The sequence below is a fragment of the Chlorocebus sabaeus genome, chromosome 15 (genome assembly GCF_047675955.1).
Source record: "Chlorocebus sabaeus isolate Y175 chromosome 15, mChlSab1.0.hap1, whole genome shotgun sequence".
Lineage (NCBI taxonomy): Eukaryota > Metazoa > Chordata > Mammalia > Primates > Cercopithecidae > Chlorocebus > Chlorocebus sabaeus.
In genome coordinates this window covers 91,249,412-91,273,347 of record NC_132918.1, presented here as the reverse complement: position 1 = coordinate 91,273,347, position 23,936 = coordinate 91,249,412, and the positions used below count along the sequence as shown (strand labels likewise).

The 23,936-nt window shown below is 41.0% G+C and overlaps 1 protein-coding gene across 4 annotated transcripts in view; it reads left to right on the top strand.

Annotated features, from left to right (window-relative positions):
• SENP5 (SUMO specific peptidase 5) overlaps window positions 1–23,936 on the top strand; it is a 68,267-nt gene that overhangs the window by 30,999 nt on the left and 13,332 nt on the right. For 3 of the 4 annotated variants that reach the window (XM_073023776.1, XM_008009645.3, XM_008009641.3), the window contains exons 3-6: window positions 2,350–2,455; window positions 2,607–2,745; window positions 3,041–3,088; window positions 5,745–5,822. In XM_073023776.1, the coding sequence (XP_072879877.1) occupies window positions 2,350–2,455; window positions 2,607–2,745; window positions 3,041–3,088; window positions 5,745–5,822 (371 nt within the window). Of the gene's footprint in view, window positions 1–2,349; window positions 2,456–2,606; window positions 2,746–3,040; window positions 3,089–5,744; window positions 5,823–9,914; window positions 18,846–23,936 lie in introns of those variants that run through there. The other variant, XM_038003114.2, reaches the window with a different exon arrangement.

The following is a 23,936-nucleotide window of genomic DNA, read 5'->3' as shown; positions in this document are numbered from 1 at the left end:
AGGTTATGATGAGATAACTGTAAGATGTGAAATAGTAAACACTAGAGGCAAGTATATGGTCTGTTCCTAGTTTAGAAGCCCCAAATCTTTATCCCCTACTCTGATGAAGTTGGAGCATGGGACTATCTTCCTGTCTACCGTATTTGCCCAAAGCCTAGAGCAGAATGGACAGGAGAAAGGACCTCTTTTCTGTTTACTGTACCCTGACCTTTGCTCCTATGTTAAGCCTTTAAAACTGAGAGGTACTCTGGTGGGAGATTAACAGGAGGAAAAAAAAAATTTTTCACTTCTCTGCCTGTCTGTCCCCTCATAAAAGATGAAACACTTTATTCCCAAGACTCTCTTAGGATCTTTTCTATCCTGTTCGTATCAATACATGGCAGAGGCCATTCTTGGAGTTACAAAGGGAGCTGGTTAAGATATGTGGCTAACAATCCTCATTTTTCCTGTCTTAACTCAGTGGACTTAACGGTCAGACTGATGGTTAGCTAGGTTGTTGCTCTGCCCATTCAGCATTGGTGAACAGCCTAAGTCATGTCTGTACTTTTGTGAGCATCTAAGCCTTGCCTCAGCCTTTTTGTGTTTACTTAGAAATAATGTCGTGGGTGGCCAGGCACAGTGGCTCACGCCTGTAGTCCCAGCACTTTGGGAGGTCAAGGCAGGTGGATCACCTGAGGTCAGGAGTTCGAGACCAGCCTGGCCAACATGGTGAAACTCTGTGTCTACTAAAAAGAATACAAAAATTAGCTGGGTGTGGTGGTGGGCGCCTGTAATCCCAGCTACTTGGGAGGCTAAGGTAGGAGAATCACTTGAACCCAGGAGGGGAAGTTGCAGTGAGCCAAAATTGCACCATTGCACTCCAGCCTGGGTGAAAAGAGCAAGACTTTGTCTTTAAAAAAAAAAAAAAAAAGAATGTCCTGGGTTTATTTCTTGGGGCTTTTTTAGGTTCAGTGGATCATTCAGTGATATATATAAGCACATATACATGTTACTTACATTTACCTGAAGACTGTCCTATGGTGTGGCCAAAAGCCACCTTTAAATTTTATTTCTCATCTTGGGAGGCTGGAGTGAGAGGATCGCTTGTGGCCAAAAGTTCAAGACTAGCCTGAGCAACACAGCAAGACCCCATCTAAAAAAAAAGAAAAAAAAAAAAACTTAAAAAATTAGCTGGATGTGGTTTCGCGTGCCTATAGTCCCAGCTAACTATCCAAGCAGGAGGATGGCTTGAGCTCAGGAGTTTGAGGCTGTAGTGAGCTATTATTGTGTTACTATGCGCCAGCCTGGATGATAGAAAGAGACCCTATCTCCAAAAAATTCTATTTACCGTCTTAAAATGTGCCTCACTAACCGGGTGCAGTGGTTCACGACTGTAATCCCAACACTTTGGGAGGCTGAGGCGGGCGGATCACATGGTCAGGAGATCAAGACCACCCTGGCTAACGGTGAAACCCTGTCTCTACTAAAAATACAAAAAATTAGCTGGGTGTGGTGGTGGGCGCCTGTAGCCTCAGCCCTTTGGGAGGCCGAGGTGGGCGGATCATGAGGTCAGGAGATCAAGACCATCCTGGCTAACACGGTGAATCCCCGTCTCTACTAAAAATACAAAAAAATTAGCTGGGCGTGGTGCCAGGCGCCTGTAGTCCCAACTATTCGGGAGGCTGAGGCAGGAGAATGGCGTGAACCAGGAGGCGGAGCTTGCAGTGAGCTGAGATCACACCACTGCACTCCAGCCTGGGCGGCAGAGCGAGACTCCGTCTCAAAAAAAAAAAAAGTGCCTCACTAGCTGTTATCCAGTTGAACTCACCCCACAGAGTTATTTGGTGTAATGAGTATGATAATTTATCAAGTTGTATGATATTGTCCCTTGCTGATACTAAAGTACACACCTTTACCAAATAATAGAGTCACAGTGATCTCATTAGTTAATTCTAATTGTGATTCTAAAACAATAATTCTTTCAGTTACCAAAGGGATACACACATTTGACTGTGTGATTAAGCCCTTTAGATATCATGCTTTAAGAGAAGGTTAAGCTACGGGAAGCTGTTAATAGTTCCTTCTAGCTATCCATTCCTTCTCTAACAATGCATCAGTAACTTAAAAATCTAATGTGAAATGATGCCTCACAGTATGTCTCTCTAGATTGCATTGGTTAGAGCCTAATATATTTTATTTTTTACAAAAGACATAACTTTAAAAATATTTCTTTATATTATCAATATTATATAGTAATATAGGTTAACTACTGTATGTGTTAAGTGCTATGTATAGGTTGTGTTTGGAGAATGACTCTCCTGAAAATGGCTTGTTTTTCCATTTTAACTTTTCTTTCTTCCTTTATTTAAGGATTCCTAGATGAGGTTATGAAGAAGTATGGCAGTTTGGTTCCACTCAGTGAAAAAGAAGTCCTTGGAAGATTAAAAGATGTGTTTAATGAAGACTTTTCTAATAGGTATATAAACAATGCTACAGTTAAGCCCTTGAAAATAAAATTGTTGGCATATATGACTTTTCTCTTGATTTACAGGAAAAAAAGATGCTTAGCAGTAAATTGAGAAGTACTCATTTTTTTTATGTTTTCTTTCAAAATCTTTCTCTTTCAGAAAACCATTTATCAATAGAGAAATAACAAACTATCGGGCCAGACATCAAAAATGTAACTTCCGTATCTTCTATAATAAACACATGCTGGATATGGACGACCTGGCGACTCTGGATGGTCAGAACTGGCTGAATGACCAGGTCAGTATATTGTAGTTTGTCAATGTGGAGAAGTTGCAGAGGATGTTAGTCAATAAAATATAATCTCTGGTTTGGCTTCTCAGTTGTCTTTTGGAATCAAGGATTCTTTACTGGTTACTTGCCCCAGGATCCAAACGGTTTGATTACGGCTGTCAGTAATAATATATTCTTCATTCTGATTGGGATGTTCTGAATTGTATAGGGTTAGTAACCTGGTTTTATTTATTTATTTTGTTTTTCTTTCGCCAACTTATTGGCAGAGATAGTAAGCTGGTTTTATGTTGACTTTTTATAGGTCATTAATATGTACGGTGAGCTGATAATGGATGCGGTCCCAGACAAAGTAAGTGAAAACTTCCTCTTCTGCAGGAGAGAGTGTCTTTGTGTATTAAAAGGAGTAGTTTTGTGTGTATGTGTGTTTAAATTATCTGACATTCCTTAAATTTTTAAAAAGGAGAGTTCAATTTTGTCTCGATCATGCACTGGGCTTGACTGTAAGTTCTATCAAATCACTTCTTTTGTTTTTCATTTTGAGATGGAGTTTCGCTCTTGTTGCCCAGGCTGGAGTGCAGTGGTGTGATCTCGGCTCACTGCAACCTCCACCTCCTGGGTTCAAGCAATTCTTCTGCCTCAGCCTCCCGAGTAGCTGGGATTACAGGTGTGTGCCACCATGCCTGGCTAATTTTTGTATTTTTAGGAGAGATGGGGTTTTACCGTGTTGGCCAGGCTGGTCTCGAACTCCTGACCTCTGGTGATCCGTCTCCTTCCCCCTCCCAAAGTGCTGGGATTAAAGATGTGAGCCACCATGCCCAGCCAGCTTTTTACATTTAACTTAAAATCTTGCTCTCTTTAAAAATGTAAAAAAAAATTCATCTTTCACTTTTTCTTGGATAAATCTTTGATACTCAGTTCAAATACAGATTGAACCCTCATAAACTCTAAATTCTCTTAAGAGTTTTGTTACATATCAAAACTATTTTTTTACTTAATGTATTTTTCTGAGTACACATCTGATACCTGATGGGTGCAAAAATTTCCAAGTACTTTATAAAACTGATCAATCTAATAAAGTAATAGATAAATACCAAAAAGATTCTGATACTGTTTATGAATATAGAAAATGTTTTATGACTTTCCACTTAAATTATAAATCTGTTATACATTTATAAATTGGAATCATGAGGCCAATCTGCTAGATTCTCTATTGTCAAATTCTCTTAATCATCAGAATGTTTAAACACATACAGATTATCTTTAACATAAAAGTATTAATTTCAAGGGTTTCATTTACCACCAGTATACATTTAATTCTAAACATTCATGGAATCAAAAGGACACTTAACTAAGGCAGCGGTTCTCAAAGCATGGTCCCCATACTAGCAGCATCAGTATCCCCTGAGAACTTAACTAGAAATGCACATTCTCAGACTCCAACCCAAATCTACTGAATCAGAAACTGGAGGTGGGGACCACCAATCTGTGTTTTGACAAGCTCTCCAGATGATTCTGATGGACACCAACTTTAAGAGTCACTGCTCTAGAGACAGCTACTATAAGCTCTTTTTTATTTTTATTAAAATTATAAAAAATACCCTTTTTTTTTTTTAGAGACACTAAAAAGACACTCCAGACTGGAGTGCAGTGGCCCAATCATAGCTCACTGTAGCTTTGAACTCCTGGGCTCAAGCAATTGTCTCGCCTCAGCCTCCCAAGTAGCTGGGTCTAGAGAGGCATGTACCACTATACCCAGCTAGTTTATTTTTATTTTTGGTAGGGCCGGGAGTCTTGCTGTGTTGCCCAGGCTAGCTTGAACTCTGGGCTTAGCTAAAGTAATCCTCTCACCTCTGACTCTCAAAAGGGCTGGGATTAGAGGTGTGAGCACTATGTCTGGCAGCTCTTTTAATCTGTATGTTAAGCTGCATGGTTATCAAAAGAATGTGCATCAGAACCATCTGAAAGGCTTACAAAAACCAGATTACTGGGCCCTACCTTCGGAGTTTCTGCTTTAATAGGTCTGGGATGAGGCCTGATAATTTGGATTTCTAACAAGTTCCTAGATGATACTGACAGTACTGGTCTGGTGACCACACTTGGAGAACCACAGCACTAAGGGAACAGTTTTATCACCTCATGTTACTGAGTGAGCACTTTAAGGCCACAATATGTTTACCATCTCAGATGAGCTGATGTACCACTTACTTGTAAGTCAGAAATTCAAAGCCAAGGATGCAGGACCTGATATTCTATACAGCCAGGGTAATTCTGTGGTACTAGAAATAATCATGCGAAGGCCTTTTTATAGTTACTGTAACAACAGGAGTCTCTAAATCCACATCCTTCACATGGAGTTAGTTATGTAATCTGTCTCCCTTGAGTTCAAGGTAATTGTTACCTCAGTTTTTCATAGCCTCTTTCAATTTTTTCACCTGATTTGAAGAGATTTGTCAGGTTGCTTCTCTACTTGATTGGATTCAGGTAATCTATTTACTGCTGCATTCCAAATCTGACTATAGACCACAGCTGTAAGGTCATTCCAATAAAAATTTGGAACAGCATTTTCTGTTAACCATGTAATATATTTTCTATATTTTGATCATTATTATCATTATTATTATTTTTTGAGATGGAGTTTTGCTCTAGTGCCCAGGCTGGAGTGCAGTGACCTGATCTCAGCTCACTGCAACCTATGCCTCCCAGGTTCAAGAGATTCTCCTACTTCAGCCTCCTGAGTAGCTGGGATTACAGATGCCTGCCACCACGCCCGGCTAATCTTTGTATTTTTAGTAGAGACGGTGTCTCACCATGTTGGCCAGGCTGGTCTCAAACTCCTGACTTTAGATGATCCACTTGCCTCCTCAATCATTGTTTTTAAGAATAAATTTTTCCTTTCTTTTTGTCTGCTTTATATTCAAACATTTAAAAATTTCCTCTTTCTTTTGAAGTTAAATCTGGGCAAAGCCTAATATAATCTGGTTGCTTGTATTTGTTGTCTGTTCTAGGTTCACTTCTTCAACAGCTTTTTTCATAGACAGCTGGTAACCAAAGGATATAATGGAGTAAAAAGATGGACTAAAAAGGTATCCTCTTTGTTTGTTTTTTATTCCACATTTGAAAAGCAGATGATAAGCTACTTTGTGTGGAAGGATAAGAACTTTAATGCCAATATGATATTAAGTAGAAACAGACTTTTTAATGTGACAAATTTTAAAGCTGTTTCTTTTAAATCGTATTGTTTGAAAGACCTTAATTGCCTCCTGGTCCCAATTATAGTGGTAGAACAGTGGGATGATAAAGAAAGAGCTGCCATCATTTGGTATTATCTGGTAGTCTTGTCAGCAGACAGCAGAAGCTTTCAACAATGTTTTACCAGTGCTGGGCATGGTACCTCGCGCCTGTAGTCCCAGCTACTTGGGATGCTGAGACCAGAGGATCACTTGAGCCCAAGCATTTGAGGCCAGCTTGGGCAACATAGCCAGATCCTGTCTCTTAAAATGTTAACTGATCCATCAGGAGAAATAACTTTTGTATCACAATCTATTCATAAAATCATGTACATACATGTACTTGAAATAATTTATAAAAACCATGTACCTAATTTACTATGTATGATGTACTCTAATCAGAGGTGATAAGTGTTATTTGCTATGAAAACATCAGAACACAGTATGAGAATACAAGTTAACTGGGATAGGGTCGTAGGAGAGAGGAGGAAGATGGGCTAGTTCTTTTAGACAGGCTCATCAGCAAAGGCCTCTGAAGAGATCACATTTCACTGAAAACTGTGAAGATCAGAGGAGCATTCGCAGTGGATGGAAGAGTGAATGTTAAAGGCCCTGAAGCAGAAGTGAGTTTGATATGTTGGAGTATCACACACACGAGATCAGGGAAGGAGTCAGGGATCAAGTCATGCGGGGCCATATAGGCTCTGGTAAAGAGTTTGGATCATGAGGGCAATTTGAAGACATTAGAGAGTTTAGGCTGGGCATGGTAGCTCACGCCTGTAATCCCAGCCCTTTGGGAGGCTGAGGTGGCAGATCACCGGAGGTCAGGAGTTCGAGACCAGTCTGGCCAATGTGGCAAAACTCTGTCTTTACTGAAAATACAAAAGTTATCCGGGTTGTGGTGGTGGGCGCCGTAACCCCAGCTAGCTACTTGGGAGGCTGAGGTGGGAGAATCGCTTGAACATTGGAGGTGGAGGTTGCAGTGAGCCGAGATTGCACTATTACACTCCAGTCTGGGTGACAGAGCGAGACTGCATGTCAGAAGAAAACTAAATAAAAAATAAAAATGAAGACATTAGAGAGTTTAAGCAGCAGGTGGGAGTGTGTATGAGTGTGTGTGTGAATGATAGCTAGGATTGTCCTTAGCAGCATTCATTCATTCCACATTTATTTATATTTATTTATTTATTTATTTTTTGAGATGGAATCTTGCTCTGTTGCCCAGGCTGGAGTGCAATGGCACTGTCTCCACTCACTGCAACCTCCGCCTCCCAGGTTCAAGCGATCCTCCTGCTTCAGCCTCCTGTGTAGCTGGGATTACAGTCCCCTGCCACTACACCTGGCTAATTCTTGTATTTTTAATAGAGACGGGGTTTCACTATGTTGGCCAGGCTGGTCTCGAACTCCTGACCTCAGGTGATCTGCCTGCCTCAGCCTCCCAAAGCGTTGGGATTACAGGTGTGAGCCCCCGTGCCCGGCATTAAACAGTTATTCATTGAGTACTTGTTATGTGCCTATGTGGAAAACCTGTTTTTTCCTCTGCTGTCACACCACAGCAGTAGTCAACACAGAAGACTTCTATGACCAAAGCAAGCAGTGAACACTGGCTGGATGCCTCTAATTCAATCCCAACCCTATCTACCTGGTGACAGCGCCACATCCCACAGGCTGAGGGCTCATGCCTCACGAGTGCCCCTCGCCCACTTCAGACACCAATTGCAAGTCCAGGTTTCTGAAACTTCTGACCAACAGACTTCAGTGAGGGTTCCCATGCTGCCCTCCTTGAGTTTGATTAATTTGCTGGAACAGTTCACAGAATTCCCGGATGTTCTTACCTACATTTAGCAGTTTATTATAAAGGATATTACAAAGGATTCGGATGAAGAGATGCATGGGAAGAGATGTAGGGGAGTGGGCACAGGGATTCTCTAGGACCTCCACAGGCACACCACCCTCCAGGAACTTCCACATATTTAGTATCCAGAAGCTCTCCCAGTGCAGTCTTTTTCAGTTTTTATGGAGGCTTCATTGCATAGGTGAATGCCTAAACCAGTGGCCATTGGTTAACCTTTAGCTCCTCTTCTCTCCCTGGTGGTTGGGGGATTGGGTGGGACTGAAAGTCAGAATCCTCTAATTCTGCCTTGCTCTTATCCTAAAGCTACCTAGTAGCTGCCAGCCATCAGTCAATCATTAACATACAAAAAGACATCACTTTGGGCCTGGGCTCATGTCCCCTTAATCCCAGCACTTTGGAAGGCTGAGGCAGGCAGATCATTTGAGGTCAGGAGTGCAAGACCAGCCTGGCCAACATGGTGGAACCCTGTCTCTACTGAAAATACAAAAATTAGCTGGGTATGGTGGCACGTGCCTGTAATCCCAGCTACTTGGGAGGCTGAGACAGGAGAATCACTTGAACCCAGGAGGCGGAGGTTGCCGTGAGCCGAGATTGTGCCACAGCACTCCAGCCTGGGTGACAGAGCAAGACTGTCTTCAAAAAAAATTAAAAAAAGGCATAACTTTGGAAATTCCAAGGACTTTAGGAGTTGTATGCCAGGAAATGAGGTCAAAGACCGAATTTATTATTTTACAGTATCATAGTGCCAGACATAGTAAATCGAGAAAGTGGTAAGTAAAACATAATTAGAGATAGTTTTTGCTTTCATGAAGTCTGCAGTCTAGTGGTGGAGATAGCACCTGTCACAGTTTGTATTTATATTTTTGGTGGTATAATTATTTGTTTAGTGGGTACAAAAGAAAAGTACTGGATACTACGGGAGTGTATTGGAATGGGGATTTGGTTAACCTAGCCTGAGGGTAAGGGAATGTTTCTCATAGGAAGTAATATTTAAGCAGAAATATCAAAGATGAATCAAGTTAACAAGGTAAATGGAGAATAAGGGTATGTGAAACATAGACAGAAGGAGTAAGTATCTGGCAGAAGAATGGGAAAAGACTAGTGTAGCTGAAATGCAGAGAGTGAAGAGGAGAGTGGCATGCAGTGCACCTGATCTGCAGGTCAGGGCCTTGAGGTTTGTGTTTTGGGTTGTATCCTGAATGTAACAGGAAACCATTGAAGGGTTTTAGGTGACATTATCCACTTTGTAGTCTTTGTTCTAACAGTACTGAAGAAGACTGATGGGTGTGGGAGCAAAGTTGGTGTGGGTAGAACAGGAGACCATTTCAGATTCATGGTACTTTGAACTAGAATAATAGCAGGGGAGATGGAAGATGAGTGTGATGTAGGAAGTAAAATTAACAGGACTTGGTGATGAGTTGGTTGTGGAGATGAAGGACAAGAAGTGTGAAAGATGACTTCCAAGGATGTGACTTGTATGACTGGATGGCCTGTGGTTGTATTTACATTAGAAAAATGTGGGACAACTAGTGGAGAGTTGTTCAAATTAAAAATGTACAGCCATATAATTGGATGCTACTTAAGCAGGAAAAGCTATGCAGATAATGAACGATGGGCCGGGCGCAGTGGCTCACGCCTGTAATCCCAGCACTTTGGGAGGCAAAGGCAGGCAGATCACGAGGTCAGGAGATCGAGACCATCCTGGCTTACACGGTGAAACCCCATTTCTACTAAAAATACAAAAAAAAAAAAAACTAGCCGGTCATGGTGGCGGGCGCCTGTAGTCCCAGCTACTCGGGAGGCTGAACCTGGGAGGCAGAGCTTGCAGTGAGCCAAGATCGTGCCACTGCACTCCAGCCTGGGCGACAGCGAGACTCCGTCTCAAGGAAAGGAAAAAAAAAAAAAAGAAAAGAAGAAAAGATAGTGAACGATGCTTATATTCCATTTGGGGTAAGGGAAAAATTACAAGCAGTGTGGGCGAAAAGTATACATTCATGGGAAAGTTTCTGAATGATAAACATGAGAGTGAAAGAATAAAGTCAGATATGTGAGTTATTTCATTAAATAATAAACTACATTATTCCTTCCTCTAGATCAGGGGTGTCCAATTGGCTTCCCTGAACCTCACTGGAAGAAGAGTTGTCTTGGGGCACACATAAAATACATGGACGCTAACAATAGCTGATGAGCTTTAAAAAAAATTCCAGAAAAGATCTCATAATATTTTAAGAAAGTCTATGAATTTGTGTTCGGCTGCATTCAAAGCTGTCCTGGGCTGCCTGTGGGCTGTGGATTGGACAGGCTTGCTCTAGATCCTCTCAGATTGGGTTAAGTAAAAAAACCCAGCCATATGCTGAATATAAGAAATAAACATAAAATAATATGAAAAAGAAAGGTTGAAAATGAAGTGACATTTAATGAGACTGGGTGCTGTGTCTCACATCTGCAATCCCAACACTTTGGGAGGCCTAAAATTATTGTAGATGGGAGGATTGCTTGAGCCCAAGAGTTTGAAACCAGCCTAGGCAACCAAGCGAGACCCCATTTCTATAAAAAATTTTAAAAACTTAGCTGGCCATGGTGGCAGCCTGTGGTCCCAGTTATCCAGATGGCTGAGGTGGGAAGATCGCTTGAGCCTGGGAGGTCAAGGCTGCAGTGAGCTCTGATCACACCACTGCACTCCTGCCTGGGTGACAGACTGAGACCTTGTCTCAATTTAAAAAAACAAAAAAGGCAACTACATGAAAATTAACCTGTTCCTGAATAACTCCTGGGTAAAGAAAGAAATTAAGGCAGAAATCAAGAAATTCTTTGAAACCAATGAGAAGAGAGAGACAATGTATCAGAATCTCTGGGACACAGCTAAAGCAGTGTTAAGAGGGAAGTTTATAGCACTTAAATGCCCACATCGAAAAGCTGGAAAGGTCTCAAATCAACATCCTAAAATCACAATTAAAAGAACTAGAGAAGCAGCTGGGAGTGCTGGCTCACGCCTGTAATCCCAGCACTTTGGGAGGCCGAGGCAGGCAGATCACCTGAGGTTGGGAGTTTGAGATGAGCCTGACCAATATGGAAACCCCATCTCTACTAAAAATACAAAATTAGTTGGGTGTGGTGGCGCATGCCTGTAATCCCAGCTACTTGGGCTGAGGCAGGAGGATCACTTGAACCTGGGAGGTGGAGGTTACAGTGAGCTGAGATCGCGCCATTGCACTCCAGCCTAGGCAACAAGAGTTGAAACTCCGTCTCAAAACAAACAAACAAAAACAGTAACAACAGCAGCAAGGAAATAGAGAAACAAGAGCAAACAAATCCAAAAGCTAGCAGAAGACAAGAAATAACTAAGATCAGAGCAGAACTGGAGATAGAAACACAGAAAAAAAAACCTTCAAAAAATCAATGAATCCAGGAGCTGGATTTTTTGAAAAAATTAACAAAATAGACCTCTAGCTAAACTAAAGAAGAAAAGAGAGAAGAATCAAATAGACACAATAAAAAATGATAAAGGGGATATCACCACTGACCCCACCGAAATATACAAACTACCATCAGAGAATACTATAAACACCTCTACGCAAATAAACTAGAATAGCTAGAAGAAATGGATAAATTCCTGGACACATACACCCTCCCAAGACTAAACCAGGAAGAAGTCGAGTATCTGAATAGACCAATAACAATTTCTGAAATTGAGGCAGTAATTAATAGCCTACCAACCACAAAAAGCCCTGGACCAGACAGATTCACAGCCAAATTCTAACAGAGGTACAAAGAGGAGCTGATACCATTCCTTCTAAAACTATTCCAAACAATTGAAAAGGAGGAATTCCCTCCTAACTCATTTTATGAGGCCAGCATCATCCTGATACCAAAACCTGGCAGAGACACAACAAAAGAAGAAAACTTCAGGCCAATATCCCTGATGAACATTGGTGTGAAAATTCTCAATAAAATACTGACAAACCAAATCCAGCAGCACATCAGAAAGCTTATCCACCATGATCAGGTCAGCTTCATCCCTAGGATGCCGGGCTGATTCAACACACGCAAATCAGTTAACATAATCCATCATATAAACAACCAATGACAAAAACCACATGATTATCTCAATAGATGCAGAAAAGACCTTCGGTAAAATTCAGCATCCATTCATTTAAAAACTCAATAAACTAGTTATTGATTGAACATATATCAAAATAATAAGAGCTATTTATGACAAACCCATAGCCAATATCAATGGGCAAAAGCTGGAAACATTCCCTTTGAAAGCTGGCACGAGACAAGGATGCCCTCTCCCACCACTTCTATTCAACGTAGTATTGGAAGTTCTGGCCAGGGCAATCAGGCAAGAGAAACAAATAAAGGGTATTCAGATAGAAAGAGAGGAAGTCAAATTGTCTGTCTTGCAGATGGCATGATTCTATATTTAGAAAATCCCATCATCTGAACCCCAAAACCCCTTAAGTTGATAAGAAACTTTAGCAGAGTCTCAGGATACAAAGTCAGTGTGCAAATATCACAAGCATTCCTATACACCAACAATGGACAAGCAGAGAGCCAAATCATGAATGAACCCCTATTCACAATTGTTACAAAGATAATAAAATACCTAGGAATACAGTTTACAAGGGATGTGAAGGACATCTTCAAGGAGAACTACAAACCACTGCTCAAGGAAATAAGAGAGGACACAAACAAATGGAAAAATATTCCATCCTTGTGGATTGGAAGAATCAGTATCGCGAAAATGCCCATCCTGCCCAAAGTAACTTATTTATTTTTTTTTGAGATGGAGCCTCACTCTGTTGCCCAGGCTGGAGTGCAGTGATGTGATCACAGCTCACTGCAACCTCTACCTCCCGGGTTCAAGCTATTCTCCTGCCTCAGCCTCCCAAGTAGCTGGTATTACTCCATCTTACACAAGCACACCAAGGTGAGACCTCTAGGAGCCTGCAAGAGTCACATTCTTACTGGGCTTGGGGCTCCCCATAGTGCAGATATGGCTGCAGTGACCAAAGACTTAGATTACAACACTCAATTTCCTTTGAATACCTGGAAAGTCTTCTCAAGAAGAACAGATAAAAACAAGTCCAAACTGTGAAGATTAGAATAAATACCTAACTCTTGAATGCCCAGACGTCAATGAAGACCTGCAGGCATCAAGAACATCCAGGAAGGCTGGGCATGGTGGGTCACGCCTGTAATCCCAGCACTTTGGGAGGCTGAGGCGGGTGGATCACCTGAGGTCAGGAGTTCGAGACCAGCCTGGCCAACATGGTAAAACTCCATCTCTACTAAAAATATAAAAAAAATAGCTGGGCGTGGTGGCGGGCACCTGTAATCCCAGCTACTCAGGAGGCTAAGGCAGGAGAATCACTTAAAGTTGAGAGGTGGAGGTTGCAGTGAGCCGAGATCACACCATTGCACTAGAGCCTGGGTGGCAAGAGTGAAACTTTGTCTCAAAAAAAAAAAAAAAAAAAAAAAAGGAACTTCCAGGAAAACATAACCTCACCAAACAAACTAAAGGCACCAATGGCCAGTCTCAGAGTGACAGAGATATGTGACCTCTCAATTGAAAATAGCTGTTTTGAGGAAGCCCAGAGAATTTCAAAATAACACAGAGAAGGAATTTAGAATCCTGTGAGAGAAATTTAACAAAGAGATTGACTGGTTTTTTTTTTTTTTTTTTTTTTTTTTGAGAGAGAGTTTCCCTCTTGTTGCCCAGGCTGGAGTGCAGTGGTGCGATCTTGACTCACTGCAACCTCTGTCTCCCAGGTTCAAGTAATTATTCTGCCTCAGGCTCCTGAGTAACTGGGATTAGAGGCATGTGCCAGTACGCCCGGCTAATTTTGTATTTTTAGTAGAGACAGGGTTTCACCATAATGGTTGGGCTGGTCTCAAACTCCTGACCTTGTGATCTGCCCACCTCAGCTTCCCAGAGTTCCAGGGTTACAGGTGTGAGCTACCGCACCTGACTGAGATTGACATATTTTTTTAAAAAAATTAAAAGCAGAGGCTGGGCACAGTGGCTGACACCTATAATCCCAGCATTTTGGGAGGCCAAGGCGGGCGGATCACTTGAGGCAGGAGTTTGAGACAAACCTTGCCAACATGGCAAAACTCCATCTCTACTAAAAATACAAAAATTAGCCGGGCGTGGTGACGCAGGCCTGTAATCCCAGCTATTCGGGAGGCTGAAGCACAAGAATCGCTTGAACCTGGGAGACAGAAATTGCAGTGAACCAAGATCATGCCATTGCACTCCAGCCTGGGCAACAGAGCGAACTCTGTCTCAAAACAAACAAAAAAACCCCAACAAAACACAAAAAAACAAATTCTGGAGCTGAAAAATTCAGTTGACAAACTAAAAAATACATCAGAATCTCTCAACAGCAGAATTGATCAAGTAGAAGAAAGAATTAGTAAGCTTAAGGACAGACTATATGAAAATACACAGAGGAGACAAAAGAATGAAGCAAACCTACAAGATCTAGAAATCACAGGGCAGATCTGAGAGTTACTGGTCTCAAAGAGGAGGTAGAGAGAGAGAGAGGGTAGAAACTTCATCAAATAGTAACAGAGCTTTCCAAAGCCAGAGAAAGTTACCAATATTCAGATACAAGAAGGTCCTAGAACACCCAGAAGATTTAACACAAATAAGAGTACCTCAAGGCATTTGATAATCAAACTCCCAAAGGTTGAGGATAAAGAAAAAATCCTGGCCGGGCGCGGTGGCTCAAGCCTGTAATCCCAGCACTTTGGGAGGCCGAGACGGGCGGATCACGAGGTCAGGAGATCAAGACCATCCTGGCTAACCCGGTGAAACCCCGTCTCTACTAAAAAATACAAAAATCTAGCCGGGCGAGGTGGCGGGCGCCTGTAGTCCCAGCTACTCGGGAGGCTGAGGCAGGAGAATGGCGTGAACCTGGGAGGCGGAGCTTGCAGTGAGCTGAGATCCGGCCACTGCACTCCAGCCTGGGCGACAGAGTGAAACTCCGCCTCAAAAAAAAAAAAAAAAAAAAAAAAGAAAAAATCCTAAAAGCAGTGAGAGAAAAGAACAAATAACATGTAAAGGAGCTCCAATACATCTGGCAGCAGACTTTTCAGTGGAAACCTTACAGGCCAGGAGAGAGTGGCATGTCAAGTTCTGAAGGAAAAAAACGTTTATCCTAGAATATCATACTCAGCAAAGATATACTTCAGACATGAAGGAGAAACACTTTCCCAGACAAACAAAAGCTCTGAGGGATTTTGTCAATATCAGACCTGACCTGTAAGAGATAGTAAGGGGAGTTCTTTAATCTGAAAGGAAAGGACATTAATGAGCAATAAGAAATCATCCAGAGGTACAGAACTCACTGGTATCAGTAAGTGCACCAGAGCAGAATGGCTTGACACATTAATTGCCATATGTAAGCCATATTTTGAGTAGGAAGACTACAAAGCCTATCAAAAATTATAACTACAATTTGTTAAGAGGTAGTATAAAAAGATAAATAGAAACAGTGGCCGGGCACGGTGGCTGATGCCTGTAATCCCAGCACTTTGGGAGGCTGAGGCAGGTGCATCATGAGGTCAAGAGATCAAGACCATCCTGGTTAACATGGTGAAACCCCGTCTCTACTTAAAATACAAAAAATTAGCTGGGCGTGGTGGTGGGCACCTGTTGTCCCAGCTACTTGGGAGGCTGAGGCAGGAGCATGGCGTGAACCTGGGAGGCAGAGCTTGCAGTGAGCTGAGATTGCTCCACTGCACTCCAGCCTGGGCGACAGAGTGAGACTCCTTCTCAAAAAAAAAAAAAAAAAAAATTGTGTATGTGTATCTCCACACATACCTGACACTGGGGCACCTAGATATATAAAGCAAATATTATCCAAGCTAAAGAGAGATACCATCACAAAGAAGGCAAGAAAACAAACAACAACAACAAAGAAAAAAAAAGACAAGAAAAGAGCCAAAGAAAGACAGACTCCAATGCAATAAGAGCTAGAGACCTCAATACCCAACTTTCAACATTGGACTCAAAATCAACAAAGGACCAGGTGCAGTGGCTTATGCCTGTAATCCTACCAGTCTGGGAGACTGAGGTGGGTGGATTACTTGAGGTCAGGAGTTCAAGACTGGCCTGGCCAACTTGGTGAAGCGCTGTCTCCACTAAAAATACAAAAATTAGCCAGGCGTGGTGGCAGGCACCTGTAGTCCTAGCTATTTGGGAGGCTGAGGCAGAAGAATCGCTTAACCCTAGCAGTGGAGGTTTTGGTGAGCCAAGATTGCGCCACTGCACTCCAGCCTGGGCAACAGAGTGAGACTCCATCTCAAAACAAAAAAAATCAACAAAGAAACACTGGACTAGCCAGGGGCAGTGGCTCATGCCTGTAATCCCAGCACTTTGGGAGACCAAGGTGGGCAGATCACCTGAGGGCAGGAGTTCAAGACCCAGCCTGGCCAACATGGTGAAAACCCATCTCTAGTAAAAATACAGAATTAGCCAGGCATGGTGGCACATGTCTGTAATCCCAGCTACTTGGGAGGCTGAGGTAGGAGAATCACTTGAACCTGGGAGGCGGAGGTTGCAGTGAGGCAAGATTGCCATTGCACTCCAGCCTGGGCAACAAAAGGAAACTCCTCAAAAAAAGAAGAAAATTGAAAACTTTATTCAAACAAATGAAAATGGAGATATAACATATGAAAGCCTATGGGATACAGCAAAAGCACTACTAAGAGAAAAGTTTATAGCAATAAGTGCCTACATTCAAAAAAGTAGAAAAACTTCAATAAACAACCTAATGATGCATCTTAACTAGAAAAGCAAGAGCAAACCAAACCCAAAATTAGAAGAAAAGGAATAATAAAGATAGGCCTAGAAATAATTGAAATTAAAATAAACCAATACAAAAGATAAATTAAACAACGGTTGGTTTTTTGAAATGGTAAAATTGACAAACCTTTAGCCAGACTAAGAAAAAAAGAGACCGAAATAAAATCAGAGAGAAAAAGGAGATATTACAGCTGATGTCACAGAAATTCAAAGCACCATTAGAGACTACTATAAACAATGATATACCAATATATTGGAAAACCTACAAGAAAAGAAATGGATAAATTCGTAGACACATACAACTTACCAAGATCGAATCATGAAGAAATCCAAATCCTGAATAGACCAGTAAAAAGTTATAAGATCAAAGCCATAATAAAAAGTTTCCCTTCAAAGCCAGCCCAGGACCCAGTGGCTTTACTTCTGAATTCTTCCAAACATTGAAGGAACTCATAGGCTTTGCATGGTGGCTCACACCTTTAATCCTAGCACTTTGGGAGGCCAAGGTGAAAAGACAGTTTGAGAACAGCCTGGGCAAGATAGTGAGACCCTGTCTGTAACTCTCTAAATAATAATAATATTTTTAATGTTAAAAAAGAACTTATACCAATCCTGCTCAAACTATTCCAGAAAATCAAGGAGGAGGGAATACATTCAGACTCATTCTATGAGACCAGTATTACCCTGATACCAAAACCAGACAAGTACACATTGAAAAAGGAAAACTATAGGCCAGTATCTTTGATGAACATAGATGTAAACATTCTCAACCAAATACTGGCAAATCAAATTCAACAACATATTAAAAAGATCATCATGATCAAGTGGGATCCATCCCAGAGATGCAAGGATGGTTCAACATACATAAATCAGCGTGATGCTCATATTAGCAGAATGAAGGACGAAATCATATGATCATTTCCATTGATGCTGAAAAAACATTCACAATTTAACACATGATAAAAACCTCAACAACAAAAAAACTGTAGAGAAGGAACATATTTCAACACAATAAAAGCATGTATGACAAACCCACAGGTAGTATCATACATAGTGAACGGGGAAAACCTGATAGCCTTACCTCAGACATCTGGAACAAGACAAGGATGCCCACTTTCACCACTGTTACTCAATACTGGAAGTCCTAGCTAGGGCAATTAGACAAGAGAAAGAAAGGGCATCTAAACTGGAATGGAAGAACTCAAATTATCCTTGTTTGCAGACATTATAGTCTTACACTTAGAAAAACCTAGACGCAAAGCACTTGGATTAGTTTATACCCATAAGTATAACTCACACCCATAATCCTAGTGATTTGGGAAGCCAAGGCAGGAGGATTGTTTGAGGCCAGCCTGAGCAGCACAGTGAGAGCCTTTCTGTACACAAAAAATGAAAAAATTAGCTGAACGTGGTACCATGTGCCTGTAGTGCCAGCCACCAAGAGACTGAGGCACTTGTGAGGTTGAGGATGCAGTGAGCTGTGATTGCACCATTCTACTCCAGGTTGGCTGACAGAGTGAGACCTTGTCTCTAAAAAAAAAAAAAAGAGATGCCAGGCATGGTGGCTTACTCTTGTAATCCCAGCACTTTGGGAGGCCAAGGTGGGCGGATTGCAAGGTCAGGAGATCGAGACTATCCTGGTCAACATGGGGAAACCCCGTCTCTACTAAAAATACAAAAATTAGCTGGGCATGGTGGCGCACACTGGTAGTCCCAGCTACTTGCAGGGCTGAGGCAGGAGAATCACTTGAACCTGGGAGGCAGAGGTTGCAGTGAGCTGAGATCGCGCCACTGCACTCCACCCTGGTGACAGAGCGAGACTCTGTCTCAAAAAAAAAGGAAGAAAATAACCTAAACTCTACTGGAAAACTATTAAAACTGGCTGGGTGCGATGGCTCACGCCTGCAATCCCAGCACTCTGGGAGGCCAAAGCAGGCAGATCACGAGGTCAAGAGATTGAGAGCATCCTGGCCAATGTGGTGAAACCCCATTTCTACTAAAAATACAAAAATTAGCTGGGTGTGGTGGCATGTGCCTGTTATCCCAGCTACTCTGGAGGCTGAGACTGGAGAATCTCTTGAACCCAGGAGGCAGAGGTTGCAGTGAGCCAAGATCGTGCCATTGCACTCCAGCCTGGATGACAGAGTGAGACTTCGTCTTAAAAAAAAAAAAAAAAAAAGGCTTTTATCAGAAGACAGGCGATAAACGAATGCTGGTGAGGATGCAGAGAAAGGGGAACCCTGTACTCTGTTGTTGGGAAGAATGTAAACTAGTGCAGCCACTACGGAGAACAGTACAGAGGCTCCACAAAAAGCTAAAATAGAACTACTACCATATGATCTAGCAATCCCTATACTGCTAGGTATAGATCCAAAAGAAAGGAGGTCAGTATGTCGAAGAGATACCTGCACTCCCGTGTTCATTGTAGCACTATTCACAATAGCCAAGATTCACAATAGCCAAGATTCTGTATCAGCCTGTCCGTGAACAGATCAATGGATGAAGAGAATGTGGGCCATATACGTAATAGAATGTTACTCAGCCATTAAAAAACAATGAAATCCTGTCATTTACTACAGCATAGATGGAACTGGAAGAGATTCTGTTAAGTGAAATAAGCCAGGCACAGAAAGATGTCACATGTTCTCATTCGTGTGGGAGCTGACAAAACAATTGAAGTCTTGGAGCTAGTAGAATGATGGTTAGCAGAGTCTGGGAGGGTAATGGGGAGCAGGGGAAAATTTGGGGATGGTTAGTACAAAAATATAGTCAGAATGAATAAGATCTAGTGTTTGATAGCAAATACGATGACTATAATCAATAATTTATTGTGTATTTAAAAATAAGAGTGGAATTGGAATGTTTCCAGTACAAATCAATGATAAATACTTGAGGTGATAGAGACCCCGCGTCCTCTGATGTGATTATTACACATTGTATGCCTGTGTCAAATCATCACATGTACCTATAAATAAAACACCTGTTAGTACCCATAAAAATAGAAAAAAGGAATTGATTAATCCAAGTACATGATAGATGGGTATTAATGACATTGTCAAGTATTTTTTAAAGGTTTAAGTTTTTTCATAATGAAAAAGAAATTCTACCAGCATTTTAAACTTCTACCCAATGATACCATTAATTTTATTATGGATAATTTTAGACATAATAATAATTAGCATCATGAATCCCCATGAATCTGTCATCCAACCTCAAAAATTAACATTTTGTCATTCTAGTTTTATGTTTATCTCTACCCACTCCCCTCTCCACTCTGTGATTATTTTTGGTGAACTTTTTTGAGGTATAATGTATGTGCAATAAACTGCATCCATTCAAAGTATAAGTTCATGAGTTTTAACAATTGCACACGCTTGTGAAACTGTCGCCACAATCAAGATACAGGACAATTTCGTCATCTCCAAAAGAGTTCTTATAATCCTTTGTACAACCTTTCTTTGCCCAGCCCCCAACCCAGCAACCACTAATCTGCTTTTTGTCACTCTAGACAACTTTGCATTTTCTAGAAGTATATAAGTAGAATCATGCCCCATACAATTTTGTTTGGTTTCTTTTATTCAGCATAAAGGTTTTGAGATTCATCCATGTGACCGCGTGTGTCAATAGTGTGTTTCTTTTAGTTGCTGAGTAGTAGTCTATTGTATAGATAGATCACATTTGTCATCCATCTGCTGGCTGATGGATATTTGCATTGTGTCCCATTTTTCGCTCTTACGAATAAAACTGCTATATAACATTTGTGTATAAGTCTGTGCGTAGATACACATTACCAATTTCCTGGTTAAATACTTAGAAGTGGAATTGCTAGATCATATGGTGAGTGCACATTTAACTTTTCAAGAAACTTAAACCATTTTCCACAGTGATAATCTGTTTTACAATCCATAGAGCAATTTACATATGAGAGTTCCTTTGTTCTATATCCTCAGATTTGGTGTTGTCATTCTTGTTAATTTTTTTTTTTTTTTTTTTTTTTTGAGACGGAATCTTGCTCTGTCGCCCAGGCGGCAGTGCAGTGGCACGATCTCCACTCACTGCAACCTCCGCCGCCTCCGGGGTTCGCGCCATTCTCCTGCCTCAGCCTCCCTAGAAGTTGGGACTACAGGCACCCGCCATCACGCCCGGCTACTTTTTTTTGTAGTTTTAGTAGAGACGGGGTTTTACCGTGTTCGCCAGGAAAGTCTCGATCTCCTGACCTTGCGATCCGCCTGCCTCAGCCTCCCAAAGTGCTGGGATTATAGGCGTGAGCCACTGCTCCCGGCCCTGTTGTTATTTATTAATAGAGTCAGAGTCTTGCTTTGTTGACTAGGCTGGTCTCAAACTCTTGGCCTCAACGAGACCTCACAAAAGATGATATATAACTTTCAGTTTGTCTGTGTTCTTATGCTAACAATGTATCCTCCCACCTTAGCCTCCCAAAGTGTTGGGATTACAGATGTGAGCTACCATGGCTAGCCTCTTCTTAATTTTACCATTTTAATGGTTATATATAATATGGTCTCATTGTGGTTTTAATTTTTATTTCCTTGGTGACTAATGACATTGAGCACCTTTTCATGTGCTTTTTATATCTTTGGCCTTTTTGTATCTTTTAAAAAATTATATTGTTACGTATATTATTGTAAGTGCTTCCTACAAAAGACTGTACTGAGTCCTTTTTTTTTTTTTTTTTTTTTCTTGAGACGGAGTCTCTGTCGCTCAGACTGGCATGCACTGGCGCGATCTTGGCTCACTGCAACCTCTGCCTCCCGGGTTCAAGCGATTCTCCTGCCTCAGCATCCTAAGTAGCTGGGACTACAGGTGCCCGTCACCATGCCTGGCTCATTTTTGTATTTTTAGTAGAGACGAGGTTTCACCATGTTGTCCAGGCTGGTCTCAAACTCCTGACCTCAAGTGATCCACCCACCTTGGCCTCCTGAAGTGCTAGGATTACAGGCATGAGCCACTGCACCCAGCTGAGTACTTTTAAAATTACATAAAATACACATAAAATTTAGTATCTTACTCATTTTTAAGTGTACAGTTCAGTAGTAGTAAGTATATTCACAATATTAGGCAACCAGTCTGCAAAACTTTTTCATCTTGCAAAACTGAAACTTGTATATCATATTTTGTGAAGTCTCTGTTAATACTGTTTGCCCTTTATTGGATTATCTTTTTATTATTGAGTTGTAGGAGATGTTTTTATGTTCTGGATATAAGTTATTTGTCAGGTCTATGCTTTGTTATTGTTTTCTCTCCTTCTGCAGCTTCTCTATTTGTTTTCTTAACTGTCTTTTGATGAAATCTAATTTACTATACTATTATAGTTGCTGCTTTCTATGTCCAGTCTAAAATGTATTTGCCTCCTGTGTTTTCTTACAATAGCGTTGTAGTTTCCAGTTTTACATTTACATCTCCGATGCATCTCAATGAATTTTGTATGTGAGAAGTGAGGTAGGTCGGGCATGGTGGTTCACACCTGTAATCCCAGCACTTTGGGAGGCTGAGGCAGGCGGATCACCTGAGGTTGGGAGTTTGAAACCAACTTGACCAACATGGAGAAACCCTGTGTCTACTAAAAATATAAAATTAGCCAGGTGTGTGAAGCATGCCTGTAATACCAGCTGCTTGGGAGGCTGAGGCAGGAGAATCACTTGAACCCAGGAGACTGAGGTTGCAGTGAGCCGAGACAGTGCCATTCCATTCCAGCCTGGGCAACAAGAGCAAAACTTTGTCTCAAAAAAAAAAAAAAAATGAGGTAGGGAGGATCAAGATTTTTTTTTTTTTCCTTAGTGTACTTTTCTTTTCTAATTTAATTGCTTTGACACCGTTATAGAAAGTCAACTGATCATATATGTGTAGGTCTACTTCTGGATTTTCTGTTCTCTTACACTGATGCCTATTTTTTATGTTAACACTACACGATATTACTGTATCTTCATAGTGTGTCTGAAAATCACTGTGAGTCTGCCAGCTTTATCCTTTTTCCAGATTGTTTTGGCAATTCTGAGTCCTTTGCATTTTCATATAAACTTTAAAATTAGTTTATCAAACTCTGTTTAGTAAGCATGCTGGAGTGATTGGGATTGTGTTTATACATTAGTTTGGGGAGAATGGACATCTAATAATATTAAGCCTTTCAGTCTATGAACATGGTATATCTTTGCATTTATTTAGGTCTTTAATTTTTCTCAGCATTACTTGTAATTTTTAGTGTATACACATTCTTGTTAAATGTATCCTTAAGTATTCATGTTGCTGAAATGGCTATGAACAGAATTTTAAAAATATTATCTTCTAGTTGTTTATATATAAAAATACAGTTGATTTCTGTATTTTGACTTTGTATCTTCTGACCTTACCAAAGTCATTTACTGCTTCTAGGAGCTTTTTTGTATATTCTGTGAAATTTTCATAGACACGTAACATCTGTAAGTAGTGACAGTTTTATTTCATTCTTTGCAATCTGTATGCCATTTTTTTCCTTGCCTTACTGCACTGGCTAAGACTTGGTACAATGTTGAATATAAGTAATGAGATAGACGTCTTTCCCTAGTTCTCAATCTTGGAAAATGTTCAGTTTTTCACTATTGTGTATGATGTCAGCTGTAGGCTTTCCTATTATTCCTATTTTCCTGAGAGTTTTTAATTATAAGTAAATACTGAATTTCATCAAATGCTTTTCCTGCATCTAAGCAGATGAACCTATGGTTTTTCTTCTTTATTCTGCGAATGGGACCCAAACTGAAGGAGCAACACCTTTCTTGAGACATGGCAGTCTCACATGGTAGCTCTTAAAGTTTCAATTTGATCATGACATAATTTCACTTCTGGTTATTACATCCTTTTGATTAAAGCAAATCACATGACAGGACTACACTTCTCTCTTTGGGAGGGCAGAGAAGTCACATGGCATGGGCAGGCCTGTGTAATCTTACAGGGAGGGCAACAAATAATTGGGGTCAGTGATACAATCTGTCATGCACATTGTTCTTAATTATGTGTACAGGTTAAATATCCCTTATCCAAAATGCTTGGGACTAGAAGTGTTTTGGATTTTGGACTCTTTCAGATTTTGTAATATTTGTATATATATAATGAGGTATTTGGGGGGTAGAACCAAAGTCTAAACACAAAATTCACTTATGTTTCATATACACCTTAGATGCATGGCCCAAAGGTAATTTACAATATTCTTAGTAATTTTGTATATGCAACAGTTTATGTACATTGACCCGTCAGAAAGCAAACGTGTCACTATCTCAACCACCCCTGTGGACAATCTGTGGCATCA